This window comes from Rhinatrema bivittatum, chromosome 4, assembly GCF_901001135.1.
Source record: "Rhinatrema bivittatum chromosome 4, aRhiBiv1.1, whole genome shotgun sequence".
Taxonomy (NCBI): Eukaryota; Metazoa; Chordata; class Amphibia; order Gymnophiona; family Rhinatrematidae; genus Rhinatrema; species Rhinatrema bivittatum.
In genome coordinates this window covers 111,982,604-111,997,676 of record NC_042618.1, presented here as the reverse complement: position 1 = coordinate 111,997,676, position 15,073 = coordinate 111,982,604, and the positions used below count along the sequence as shown (strand labels likewise).

The 15,073-nt window shown below is 46.4% G+C and overlaps 1 protein-coding gene across 1 annotated transcript in view; it reads right to left on the bottom strand.

Annotated features, from left to right (window-relative positions):
* Positions 1–15,073, bottom strand: part of UBR1 (ubiquitin protein ligase E3 component n-recognin 1) — a 596,438-nt gene that overhangs the window by 222,250 nt on the left and 359,115 nt on the right. The window contains 2 exon segments of the mRNA XM_029598685.1: positions 159–364; positions 11,776–11,951. Coding sequence (XP_029454545.1) covers positions 159–364; positions 11,776–11,951 — 382 coding nt within the window.

Below are 15,073 nucleotides of genomic sequence, written 5' to 3'. Positions count from 1 at the left end.
AAACACAGGAAACTTGTAACAGTCTGCAACAAGCTGAACAGTTTTTAGATCCTGTAACATCCTTAAACAGTTAGTAAAGCGCAACTATTGCTGGAATAAAGTAAATCCAGGATGCAAGCAATCATACCCTGTGAAAGCAGCAGAGGACATATACATACCACCTGAATGTACTGTAGTTTTCCCCCTGTTCTGGGTTAAGGCAGTTGATTTCTGAACACAAGCTGTCAGTACCATGGCAGCATCATCTATCCTCACTTCCTGCTCCTCCTGACACAAGATACATGTTAGGACTTCCTTTTCAGAGGCAGTTGGGTCTCTTTTGGGTCCCAAGGCTATTCTGGAGTAATCTACAGCCACAGGAGTACTACCAGAATTAAACACAGAATTAGAGATCAGCAAATAATGAACACTATTCAAGAGCCAAGATGTGCACTACAGAAGAGAAGATGGGTGGGGAAAAGGGAAGAGAGAAAGAAAAAAAACTCAAAGACAACAGATGTCAGAACAGTATGCAGCGATAGAGTTGGTATATTTGGAATTATGTATTGCACCTGACATATCTAAATGACAAGATTTTAAATATTGAACTGGTTAGATTTTAGCTGGATATATCCTGGAGAAGTTAAGTTATCCAGTTACATTGGCCGATTTTAAACTAGAACCGGCTAAGTTAATTGGATAACTTTAGACCTGCTCCAGAGTAGATCTAATATGCGGCCATGTGGCTGAATAACTTACCACTTAACTGGACAACTTCACAAGATATCTGGTTATGTGGCACGCCTATTTATTTATTTATTTAAAATCTTTTCTATACTGTCGTTAAGCAAGCTGCCGTCACAACGGTTCACAATAAGGCAGATAATTACATGTTTGCTTAAATGTGTTATAATATATTAAATAAACAGGTGCTAACAAATACTGTAACAGTTTCATATTAAATATTACTTAGTGGTTGTGATGTCATGTCTACTTCTAACTATATCAGCTATAAGATAACTTCACACTTAAATCTCGTCCTATGTTGTTGCAATCTAATAAGAATAAAATACACACAGTGTGTGTGTCTGTGTTCTGCTGACAGCATCCTACATTTCCCTGGATTCTACTCTCCATTCTCTTTGTGGTATGCTTGTTTAAATAGCCATGTTTTTAAAATTTTTTGGAATGCTTTGATGTCTCTTTGCATTCTGATTTCTGAAGGCATGGTGTTCCATATTATAGGTCCTGCTAGGGATAGGGCCCTATCCCTTACTTGAGTTACTCTGGCTGTTTTAACTAAGGGAATAGTTAGCAGGGCTTTGTTTGCTGATCTCAGGTTTCTGTGGGGGGGGGGGGGGGGGGGGGGGGTATGTACGCGAAGGGCTGTGTTCAGCCATTCTGCCTCTTCGTCATGTATTAATTTATGTATGGTGCATAGTGTCTTATATTGAATTCTTTGTTCAATGGGTAGCCAGTGTAGTTCAATTAGGGTTTCAGTTATATGGCCTATAAAAAAGAAAAACCCTTCACTGCAGGCCTCCCGGCCCGATTCACACCCCCTCACCTCATCTCAACTTTAACAAGCCCCTGCTGGCTGAGATCCCCCTCCCAACCCCAATTGCCTTCTCCATCGCCTCCCCCAATCTTTGGAACACTCTACCTGAAGACCTGAGAACTCAACACAACATAAAAACCTTCAAAAAAGACCTAAAAACTTTACTGTTTCGTAAATTCTTCACGGACCCCCAATCATATGCTCATACCAACTCTCAAATGAACTCACAACTATAATCTACAATCTAACATACCTCCCTCCTCATCCAACCTTATATTACTTCCTAGACTTGTTATGTTATGTTTATTCCTATAATTGTTCACTATGTTATGATATCTCAAAACTTCCATGATAAAAATTGTTCACTATGTAAACCGTTATGATGGCTTTACCGAGTAACGGTTTATAAAACCCTTCAAATAAATAAATAGCGGAACAGTTTTGTTGATAGCTTATGCTTCCAGTGTGGTTGTTCAGGGATATGCTGGAAGCACCATAATGCAATCCTAAGCCATATAAGGGACCGTTTTCAGGGTCAGGGGGATGCGTGGGAGGGCAGGGTGGGGAGGTAGCATAATTTTTTTTCCCCTAGGAGGAAGGGTGAGGACTGGAGAGCCAGTGTCAAGGTTTGATTAAGAGAGGTTTTTTTGAGGGGGTATCTCAGCCAATCGGACTTAAATTTGAAGTAGGGGTGGGAAACAGACCAGGAGGCTTGTGGTGAAGCTTTTTTTTTTTTTTCTATAGGAGTATCTTTTGAAGATATCCAGTTAAGTGGCTGGTTATCTGGCTTACAAGGCTTAAGACTTAACTGGCCATATTCAGAAGCTAGTTGGTTAGGTTTAAAGTTATCTGGCAAAAGGTAGCTGGATAACTTTAAGTGAGTATATTCAATGAAACGTTTACCCTGCTGAATATCCAGAACAAGTTATCCGGCTAACTTTAAACCTAACTATCTAGAGTTTGAATATGGCTGGTTAAGTCTTAAAGTAACTTGTCTGCTCATTGACTTACTGAATATGGACTTCTAAGATATTACCTTCTAGATCATGGAACAAACAATGGCTGAAGAAAAGGAGAACTAAGGATGACTAGGCCTTGGCTCAGATCTCAAACCATATAGAAGACATCCATTATCTTGTTTCGCTAAATGATATTAGTGATATCTTAACTTGTATTCATAATATATCATTGTTTCTGGTCATCCATGTTATGATACCTGTATTTACATTATATCAATAAAAATTTAAATTAAAAAAAATCCATTAAAAGGAAAAAATGGATGAATATGCCATGACACCTTCTCAGAAATTGCTAGAAACTACCAAAAACTGCTGTGTTGTACATATGTAATTAGGGGCCAACATCACAGCAGATCTTCTCATAAGATATAAAAGAAAGAGGCAGTCCTAAGGCATTTCAGAGATCAGAGACATCTTGCCATGTTACTGCAGCCCAGACTGGTCTGCAGACTCCCGCTGCTAATCCACAGTTCCTGCCCGACCAATGAACCAAGTCCTGGACTGTAAATCTGTTATGCGTGACATAGCATGGCATATGCCTCTCTCTTTAATATATAGTCTCCTCTGAAGATCCCAAGTGTAATTGTATGCATGAGTAGCCTACTCTTCCAAACAAATTGTTATACAAGACACCATTATTTTGATTATAGTAAGTCCTTAATCTATCAGCTGTCTGGCAATTTTTGTAATTTGCAAAATTCCTCTGTTTTGTATTTTTTTAACCCAAAGACCACTATAAATAACACTAATTTTCATTACAATAAAAATTACTAACAAAAAACCTGAGTTGCTACTTCCTCTTTTCACAAGCATTACCAGCAACATGGTACAGTTTTCCTGCAAGTAATAAAGCAGAGTTGCTTACCTGTAACAGGTGTTCTCCTAGGACAGCAGGATGTTAGTCCTCACATTTGGGTGACATCATCAGATGGAGCCTAGCACAGAAAACGTCTGACAAAGTTTCTAGACCTTTGACTAGGCACACTGAGCATGCCCAGCATGCCATTATCCACGCGGGGTCCCCTCTTCAGTCTCGTAACATAGAATTCATAAAAAATAAAATAAACATTAGAAACCCAGCTCCGTGGGGTGGAGGTGGGTTGTTTGAGGACTAACATCCTGCTGTTCTAGGAGAACACCGGTTATAGGTAAGCAACTCTGCTTTGTCCCAGGACAAGCAGGATGGTAGTCCTCACATGTAGGTGAATACCTAGCTACAGGCTGCTCCTGTACATAACAGGGGCTCACAGCACTTAACTAAGTGCCAATGAGCACAACAAACCAGTGCTGGTGACAACAGGGGGAGCCAGTCTGAACCCAGACAAGGTGCATAAGGTCTGAAAAGTCAAGTTTAACTATGGAAAAGATTCTACAGGACCAACTGACTGAAATGGCTGTCATGTCGACCTTCTCTGTCCAAGCAGTAGTGTGAAGCAAAGGTGTGGAGGGAACTCCAGGTTGCAGCTTTGCTTATTTTGTCCATGGGGATCACATGCAAGTGGGCCACCAAAGTTGCCTGTCTCGAATGGAGTGAGCTTTGACATGGCCATCCAGCTGTAGACCCGCCTGCTCATAGCAGAAAGAGATGCAGTCTGCAAGCCAGTTAGACAAGGTCTGCTTGGATATGGCAACTCCCAATCTATTTCTGATGAACAAAATGAAGAGTTGCGTAGACTGTCTGTGGCCTGCTGTTTGTTCCAGATAGAATGCCAAGGCCCTTTTGCAATCTAGGCTGTGTAGAGTTCGCTCACTCCGATGTGAATGAAGCTTAGGAAAGAAGGTTGACAGGACAATGAACTGATTAAGGTGGAACTCAGTCGCCACCTTCAGCAGGAACTTAGGGTGAGTGCAGAGAACTACCCGATCATGGAAGAACTTCATGTAGGGTGGATATGACACCAGCACCTGAATTTCACTAACCCTGCGTCCTGAAGTGATCACTACCAAAATAATGACCTTCCAGGTCAGGTACTTCAGGTCGCAAGAGCACAAAGGCTCAAAGGGAGCGTTCATCAGGTGGGCCAAGACCACACTGAGGTCCCAGGAAACCGCAGGGGGCCTGAGGAGAGGTTTCAGCTGGAGTAGATCACACATGCAACTACCCAGAACAGGCTGCATCGAGATGAGTGATCCAACCACTCCTTGGTGGTAGGCTCCAATTGCACTGAGGTGCACTCTCACCGAGGTGGTCTTTAAGCAGCGTTCGAGAGGTACAGCAGGTAATCTAACAACTTGGAGGTAGAACACGAAAACGGGTTCAACCCCTGGTAGTCACACCACACCAAAAATCTCTTCCACTTGAGGCCATAAAACTTCCTAGTAGAAGGTTTCCAGGACTCCAGCAGGACCCAAGATACTCCCTCTGAGAGATTCAGAGGCTATAAGGTCACCCTTTCAACATCCAAGCCGTGAGTGACAAGGCCTGGAGGTTGGTATGGCGCAGCCTCCCCTGATCTTGCATTATGAGGTCAGGAGACATTCCCAGATATATCAGGTCATGGAGGGAAAGGTCCTGCAGCAGTGAGAACCAGATCTGCCAGGGCCAATAAGGTGCGATGAGAATCATGGTCCCCTGGTCCTGCTTGAGTTTTAGGAGCGTCTTGGAGACCAGAGGAAACGGAGGATAGGTATACAAGAGACCTCTGCCCCAGTGTAGGGCAAAGGAATTTGACATTGTCCTGTCCTCCCTCCCAGTCAGGGAACAGAACTGGTCCACTTTCTTGTTGCAAGGGGAAGTGAAAAGATCCACTTCTGGAGTCCCCCAAAGGCAGAAGATCTGGTCTGCTATCTCCTGCTTCAGGGACCACTCATGTGGTTGGAAGGAACGACTTAGCCTGTCCGCCAGAACATTCTTCCGTCCCGGCAGGTATCTGGCTCGAAGAACTTCTGGATAAGGCCCATGACTAGATTTGGACTGCCTCCTGGCATAGGAGGAATAATCCCGTTCCTCCCTGTTTGTTGAGGTACCACATGGCTTCCTGATTGTCGGTCTGGACGAGCACAACCTTGCTGGACAGTTGCTCCCAAAACACAGAGATGGCATAATGGACCGCCCGCAACTCCAGGAAATTGATCTGACACCTCAGCTCCTGAGCTGACCAGCAACCCTGGGTGTCAAGGTTCCCCCACATGAGCTCCCCAGCTCAGGTGGGAGGCATCAGTGGTGAGTACAACCTGAATGGGGGAAGCCTGGAACAGAACCCCCACCTCCAGATTGGGAAGAGTCATCCACCATGACAGGGAGTCTCGGAGCGGTGTGGTGACCTGAATGTGCTCCCCAAGGTCCTGATTGGCCTGGCACCACTGAGACCACAAGGTCCACTGCACCCTGTGCATGTGAAGGCGAGAAAAGAGGGTGACATGGACAATCACTGCCATGTGCCCCAGTAAGCACAACATGGTGCGTGCTGAAATTTGGCAACTTCCTGAGATAGTCTCCGCCAACAAAGCCAAGGTGATCGCTCAATCCCTGGGCAGAAACGCCCAGGCTTGAGTTGTGTCAAACCTGGCACCTATGAAGTTCAGATTTGAGGATGGGAGCAGCTGGGACTTGGGGTAATTGATTAAAAACTCCATGTTCTCCAAGATTCGAATGGTGGCCTGTAGGGACTGCAGCGTTCTTTGTCTGGAGGCACCTTTGACTAGCCAGTCGTTCAGATAGGGAAAGACTTTCCCGCGCTGCCTTCACAGATGCGCAGCCACTGCTGCAAGGCACTTCGTGAAAATGTGGGGCACTGATGCCAGTCTGAAGGGCAGCACACCTTGTACTGAAAATTGTGCTCGCCCACTACAAACCGGAGATATTTCTGGTGGGCTTGGGCAATCTCTATATGAGCACAGGCATCTTTTAGATTGAGGCAACAAATCCAGTCCCCCTGGTGCAGAAGGGGAATAAGGACACTCAGCGAGACCATCTTGAACTTCTCCCGTGTGAGGAACTTGTTCAAGGCCCTCAGATCCAAAAAGACCTCCCATTCTCTTCGGGATAAGGAAATACCTGGAGTAGAATCTGCTTCCCCACTGACTGGGAGGTACGGGCTCGACCGCTCTGGACACTGTTAGGGCACAGAGCTCCTTGAGAAGTATTTCTCGATCCTTGGGAGCCTTCCAAGATGGACACGGGGAGAGTCTGGCGGGGTCTCCTGGAAATGTAACCTGTTTTCCTGGCAGATGATGCAGAGGATCCACCAACCTGAGGTGATGGCTCTCCAATGGTCCATGAAGGACGTCAACCAACCTCTGACCAGTAGGCCCACCACTGGCTGCAGTGGTGACTGGCTTAAACTCCCTCGCAGCCAGTCAAAAATCTGTGGCAGGAGTCTGCTGCAGTGCTGGCTGAGTTCTGGGGGCACACTGTTGTCTAGGCTGAGACCTTGGTCCAGGCCTCTGAGGTTGTGCCCTGCTTGCCGGAGGGTAGTATTTCCTTGGACGGTAGAATGGTTGTCGAGGACCCTGCCTCGAGGATTTTTTGCCTGAGGACTGGGGGTCCGAGGTGCTTGCGGATAGATGCTGCAAGGTCTTGTGATGATCTTTGAGTTGTGTTACTGTCTCCTTGATTTTGTCAGTGAAGAGATTCTCTCCAGTACAAGGTAGGTCAGCAATACCTTGGGCCGGAGATCAGAGGTCCTTAGCAAGGCCATATGACAAACCTCAATGCCCATCGCGGCCACTCTCGTCATTGTCTCAAAGACATCATACGCGGATCGAACTTTATGTTTGTCGCATTCCAATCCCTGCTGCACAACATTTAGGAAATTTTGCTGAAATTGTTGAGGGAGGTGGTCTGTCAAATCCTGTACCTGCTTCCAGAGATTTCTGGAATATTGGCCCATGTATAACTGGTAGCAAGCAATGCGAGCTGCCAACATGGAACTTTGGAAGACCTTGCAGCCTAGGGCATCTAGGGCCTTGTGCTCACACATTGGGGGGTGCAGAGGCATGCGTGCAGGACCTTTTTGCTTTTTTAAGAGCAGACTCCACTACCATGGATTGGTATGGGAGGTGATGCCTCTTGAACCCGGTAGAAGGTTGCACCAGGTACACTGCGGTCTTCCTGTTCTCTGAAGGAACCAAGATTGGATGTTCCCAGAGTCTGAAGCACAGACTTAGGCCAGGGCGCCAGGGGCACCAAAAGCCCTACAGGCACAAACAGCACACTCGGCCCCGGGGGCATCAATGGAGTCATGGGCCCTGGTAACCTGAGGCTTGGTGGCTGTGGAATCAATCGGGGAGGACATACCACCGGAGCTGATGGCCCTTCCTCATCAGAGGAATCTTCGATGGGAACTGTTTCTGACCGTGGCCTCACTGGTACCCCTCGTGGTAGTGAGGGCTCCTGGGGTATCGGCATGGGTTGCGTTGGCAGTGCACTGATGAAGTCCAAGCACTCCAGCAACATTGCTAGCATGGAGTTACACAATGTTAGGTTCCATATTAGGAGCTACCACCCAGGAAAAAGATCTAGGCATCATATTGGATAATACTTTAAAATCGTCAGCTCAGTGTGCTGCAGCAGTCAAAAAAGCAAATAGAATGTTAGGAATTATTAGGAAGGGAATGGTTAATAGAACGGAAAATGTCATAATGCCTCTATATCGCTCCATGGTGAGACCACACCTTGAATACTGTGTACAATTCTGGTCGCCGCATCTCAAAAAAGATATAGTTGCGATGGAGAAGGTACAGAGAAGGGCAACCAAAATGATAAAGGGGATGGAACAGCTTCCCTATGAGGAAAGGCTGAAGAGATTAGGGCTGTTCAGCTTGGAGAAGAGACGGCTGAGGGGGGATATGATAGAGGTCTTTAAGATCATGAGAGGTCTTGAACGAGTAGATGTGACTCGGTTATTTTCACTTTCGAATAATAGAAGGACTAGGGGGCATTCCATGAAGTTAGCAAGTAGCACATTTAAGACTAATCTGAGAAAATTCTTTCACACTCAACGCCCAATAAAGCTCTGGAATTTGTTGCCAGAGGATGTGGTTAGTGCACTTAGTGTAGCTGGGTTCAAAAAAGGTTTGGATAAGTTCTTGGAGGAGAAGTCCATTAATGGCTATTAATCAATTTTACTTAGGAAATAGCCACTGCTATTAATTGCATCAGTAGCATGGGATCTTCTTAGTGTTTGGGTAATTGCCAGGTTCTTGTGGCCTGGTTTTGGCCTCTGTTGGAAACAGGATGCTGGGCTTGATGGACCCTTGGTCTGACCCAGCATGGCAATTTCTTATGTTCTTATGATGGTGCAGGCTCTGGCTGCGGCAGAGGCACAGAGGGGGCTTTGGTGGCTCGATACCCTTTAGGGCTTGCCCTACCGCCAGACACATCCTGCACTTCAACTCCTCCTCGAATGCTGTCGATGACAGTACAGCTTGAGGAAGAGGTGGTGTGACCTGGTTCCCCTTGGAGCCCAGCACCAACATTGGTGGGGACCACCTCGGGCCCTCAACTTCAAAGGGCATCGATGACTCGTCGGTACGGAGCCGTTTTGGGGGCATCGCGGGCAAAGCCGGCACCTTCCCAAGCTTGGAGTCATGGAAGGAAGGTGACCAATGCTGGTGCTTTCTTAGTTTCCCCGGATGCTCGTCCCAGTCTTTCCCCAGCACACAGGATGTTGGCGATGACCCAGACCTAGAAAGGGAAGAAACGGATACGGGTCGATCCCCAGGACCTATCTCCAGCTGGGGGATTGGCAAGGGAGAGGATAAGATGGCTCCAATGTCTCCAGGGTCTTCCTTGCTGTGGGGTGTTGACACCCCGGACACAGAGGTCAAAGGATCCTACTTCTTGGCACCAAACAATTTGTCCATCTTATCTAGGCATGCTTGACAACTTTTGGGGGTCATCTGAGCACAAAATGGACAGCTGCGCACATCGTGTGAGGGCCCCAGGCACAGGACACAGACCTCGTCGGGGTCTGTGATGGACACAGTCTGAGGGCACTGGGGGCAGTGGCAGAACCCCAGAGGAAGCCATCGACAAAAATAACCGCCGAGCGGTCGATGGCCAGCGGTCACCGGAGGACAGCACAGTCAGTGATCAACCGTAGAGAACGTGAGTAATTTACCATGACGCCTCTAACTAGGGCCGAGAAAGATAAAGGGACCCAGCGTGGAAAGGTACGAGAAGATTCAAAATAGGCTTTTTGAAGGGGGGGGGGGGGAAATAAATAAATAAAGAGCGTGAACTCCACGTCCGCGAGGCAACAGCTCCGGGGAAGAAGAGAGACTGGAGAGGGACCCTGCATAGATGTGTGGATAGTGGCATGCTCAGTGTGCCTTGTCAAAGTTCTAGAAACTTTGACAGAAGCTTTCCATGCCAGGCTCCATCTAATGATGTCACCCACATGTGAGGACTACCATCCTACTTGTCCTAGGAGAAATATCTTTTCCAAATCATTCCCCATAATTCAGTTCTCCTTTTCCCAGTAACAAAATGCCAATTATAGTTTCCATCCAGCATCACCTGGTAAAAATATTTCAATATATCTTGTTCAGTGAAAATCATATTTTACAAAATACAGTCTAATGTAGGAGTCAGACTTTTCAGGCAAGAACCATAAAGGATGTTTCAAACCACTAAGAGAGCCATGGGGGTCCTCTCGGATTTTTCTGAAGAAGTGTCCTTTCATTCATTTGAAATACTGGGAAATGGAAAAAGTGGGCAGGATCTGTATAAATGTCAATCATAGTATTTCTAGATTTCTTTGGTTAGCAACTGTGCCACACCCCTGGGAGCCTTACCCCTTGCAGAGTAGGGGTAGGGGTGTGTGTGTGTGGTGAGTCTGTGCGTGTCTGTAGTGCTCTTCTTCTCACACATTCTTTCCCCTCCCTCTTTCACATTTAGGCCATCTTTCATTTATCTCACCCTATCCCCTCTCTTCCTTCTCTTCTTCCGATCCCCTTTCACTCCTTTCTTCTCACCTCCCTCCCTCTTAGCCCATCTCCTCCCTCTTTCACCTCCCTCCCTTATAACACATTCCTTCTCTTACTCTCACCTCCCTTTCACTTTCCACCTGCCCTCCACTCTTACTCTATCCCTTCTTCCCTCTTATTCACTGCCTTAACTCACCCTCCCCACTTTCCTTCTCACCCATCCTCACCTTCCCTCTTTCACCTCCCTTCCTTCACTCTTACGATTCCCCCATCTCTCTCCCTTCACTCACCCCTTCCTTCTCACCGGCTTCCCCTCTCCTTCCTTCTCACCTCACCCCCCTCCCCTCACTCAATCATCCCGTCTCACTCACCCCATTCCTTCCCTTGATTCACTATTCATCTCCCTCCTCCATTTTCTTATTTACCTCATCCCTCTGACCTCTCCCCCCCTCTCCCCTCTAATTCATCCCATTCCTTCTCATTCACTCCAATTTACCTTCTCTCATCTAGTCCACCTTGCTACCTCTTGATTTTTACTAGTGGATGCAGCCTCTCTGCTAGTGGTTGCTTCCTATGCAGCTGAGTCTGGCTATCATTGGCAGAGCCTGGCATCCCCTCTAGCTTTTCCCCATTGCTGCATGTGTTTTCTTCTGGTTCCACTGTCTTCTTCTGTTTCTGTTGGTGAGGCCTGGGAAATTCTACCAGCCTTGCTGCTGCCTCTATCTTAAGTAGGGGGAAACTCCCAAAGAACAAAAAAACTTCTGTGGGCTGGATCTGGCCACCAGAAGGACAAGTATGGCAGGCAAGAAATTGAGCTCCATGGATCGGATCTGGCCTGGGGGCCATAGTTTGGGGACCCTGGTCTAAAGTTTGGTTCTCATGTAAAAAGGAACCAGCTTTTCATTTGGAAAGAAAAGAAGTGGAGGTTCACCAGGTGTGCTTTAAAAATCTGTAAGTGTTTCTGGAAGTGCGCTGAAAACAAAAACCAGTTCTTCCATTACTGAAAAAAAAGAGCTCTTAAAAAATAGATAGGAGCTACATTTTAAAAAGGTCTTTCTATACCAATATATGAATAATCATTACCTAACAAATTCCTTTATTACATATCAGTAGAACACAGAAAAGCAATAAGTATTCCTTGCTTCCTCTCCAACTGCTGATCAACTATGTCCACCTCCTCCATTATCAGGGGTTCTATCAATAAAAGATGATAGATTTACCTGTACAATGCAAAGTCAACAAAGCAGCTATAAAAGATGTATATCATTATCAGCCCAAGTCAGAATTACATAAAACAATTTCTTCCAATGCATATTTGCTTGGCTTTTTTAATGTCTTTGGTCTTACCTTTCTTCTTCAGCTCTGGTATCTATTCTTTCCTGACTCTCTACTGTAGTCTCATATAATAATTTGTGGCTTTCAATAAAATTTCTTTGCAGGGCTGACATCTGGGCCATGATTTTCTGTCGATGCAGCCTGGCTGCTTCAGCCTTCCTTTTCCTCTTCTCTTTGTCTTGGGTGCTCTGTAACCCATAGAAAGGAGACATTTATTGTTACCTGATAATTTCCTTTCCTTGAATTCAGCCAAATCAGTCCAGACACAGAGGTTATCCTCCCCAACCAGAAGATGGGGACAGAACAAAAGGCTTGCTGACATTACCCCTTATAGTGTTCCATGTTGCATTCAGCCGACCAGTATTCTATGTAACAAGCAATACCTTCAATAAGGAACTTAAAAGGAAAATTCCCACCTGATCAGAGCCTGGTTCCTCTCAATCTGTGGTCAGAACTTTTTCATCCAGGGAGCATTCAAAATCTACAACACTCCAAAATACACTACAGAATATAGACTTTGGCAGTTAGGGAGGGTCCTGGACTGGATTGTCTGTATTCAAGGAAAGGAAATTATCAATTAAGAATACATCTCTCCTTCCTCTTCATTCAGTCAGACCAGTCTATGCACATGGGATGTACCCAAGCTATCCATCTGGGTGGAACACTGCCAAACTTACTCTCAAGATGGGGTGTGGCTCAGGAGCCAGAGGCTCCTGACACAGCGGCCATTTGCTGTTTTGCGAGGGATCGCGCGCCGACCTACTGCCAAGGCTGAAGTAAGTTTTGAAACAATAAAAAAAAAAAAAAAAGAAAAGAAAAAGGTAGGAGGGAAAGGGTGGGGGAGGTAGGGGAAGGGAAGGGAAGGTAGGGTGGGGGGATAGGGAACAGGGGAAGACAGCGCGGCTCGCACAAGGTGCACAATTGTGCACCCCCTTGCGCATGCCAACCCCCGATTTTAAAACTTGCGCGCACCTTTTAAAATCTACCCCTGTCTAGCTGGACGGCGAATATGTTTAACCCCTCGAAGAAACCGCATTACATCTGGATAAGCAGATAAAGATCTGCCTTCCAAACAACCCCTGAAACAGGCAATAGCTGATACCTGAACTATCAGAGAACTGAGAGCTAAGCCCTTCTCCAAAGCCTCCTGCAGAAAATCCAAAATCATTGGAATCAAGACCTTCCTGGGTGAAACACCTCTGGAAGAACACCAGGTCTCAAAAATCCTCTAGATTCACATATGCTAAGGATAAAGACACTTTCCTTGCATGTAAAAGAGTACTCATGACTCTTTGGGAGTAACACTTCTTAATTAAATGTGCCCTTTCAAGGGCCAAGCCATAAAACAAAATCAATCTGAATCTTTATGCACCAGAGGACCCTGGACCAACATATCCTTGGACTGTGGAAAAGCCACTGGGCTGCCCGCAAACATTTTTACTAGATCTGTGTATCAGGGAGGTCATGGACAATCTGGTGCTATGAGAATCATAAGATCCTGATGCTCTGCAACCCTCTGCAAAGCACTGTCTACTAGAGATGTGAATCGGAACCAGAATCGGTTCGGATTTCAGTTCCGATTCACATCTCTATAGATGTGAATCGGAACCAGAATCGGTTCGGATTTCAGTTCCGATTCACATCTCTATTGTCTATCCAGGGCAATGGGGGAAACAAATTAGGCCTTTTTCTAGCCATTATTGAATCAGAGCATCCGGTCCTGCTGATCTTTGCTCTTTTCTTCGACTGAAGAAATTGCTTACTTTGGCAATGTTGTGGGAGGCCATTAAATCCATTACAGGCACTCCCCCATTGGGACACTATCAAAGAGAATGCCTCCTCTGACAGGGACCACTCCTCCAGATCCAGAGAATTCCAGCTGAGGCGGCTTGCTTGCAGGTTTTCTTTTCCCGCTACATGAGCTGCAGAAAGAATTTTCACATGCTTCTCTGCCCATTGTATCAATTGGGCTGCTTTGTGCACGTCTGGTCCTTCTTTGGTGAGTTATATACAACACTGTTGCTGCATTATCCATAAGAACTTTAACTGCTTGCCCCCTCAGAAGAGGAACAAAACGTAAGAGGTGCCCTTGCCCTCAAATGATTGATGGATCACTTGGATTCTTCTGCCAACCAGACACCTTGACCCACTTGACCCTGACAATGTGCCCCCTCATCCGAAGAGACTGGCATCAGTTGTCACCATAATTCACAGAGGTGTCTCCAAGTTTACCTCATCTTCCAGATTCCTGGAGATCAATCACCAATCCAGGCTCTCCCTGACCTGCTCCAGCAAAGCCAAACACCTGGCATGGACCCGAGACTGAGGAGGATATCTGGACAACAAGACTCTCTGCAACAGTCTCATTTGTCCTCTCGCCCAAGGGACAAACCCAATGTCACCGCTATGGAACACAACACCTCCATTTCGGATCCCAAAACGGCTCCTAGCTGGCGCAGGACATGAAGCTCCTTTAGGCTTATCCTCTGGCAACCTGGGCAACTTAAATTCTCCCTGGGATTTCACAAACGTTTCAGGTTCTTCACCAAAAAGATGATCTCTCTTAAAGAGAAACTTCATCAGCTGAGTCTTGGAGATAGCAAATGTTGCTTACCTGATGTAACAGGTGTTCTCACAGGACAGCAGGATGTTAGTCCTCACAAATGGGTGACATTGAGGATGGAGCCCACCACGGAAAACTTCTGTCAAAGTTTAACAGAACTTTGACTGGCCCCTACTGGGCATGCCCAGCAAGGCACTGACCCTGCAGCCAGCAGGGGTCTCCCTTCAGTCTGATTTTCAAAGCTACAGGCAGTGCCTAAAAAAGTAAAAACTAAAACGAACCCAACACCGCGGGGTGGCGGGCGGGTTTCGTGAGGACTAACATCCTGCTGTCCTGTGAGAACACCTGTTACATCAGGTAAGCAACATTTGCTTTCTCACAGGACAAGCAGGATGGTTGTCCTCACAAATGGGTGAGTACCGAGCTGAGGATGTCCTGGCTTGCACCAAATGCACCCAACGACGTGCAACAGGCACAACAACTGGGGTGGAATTTGGGAAAGGGCATCCGCAACCTACCGGGAAGGTGGAAGGGTGTTGGTACATCATGTTGGAAAAAGGTTACGCAAGACAGATTGGCCGAAGATGGAGTCCTGTCTTCCAGCTTTGTCCAAACAATAGTGGGCTGCAAAGGTATGGAGAGAACTCCAGATTGCAGCCCTGCAGATGTCAGGAAGCGGCACCGATCGAAGGTGAGCTACTGAAGTCGCCATGGCCCTCACAGAGTGTGCTTTAACACGGTCTTGAA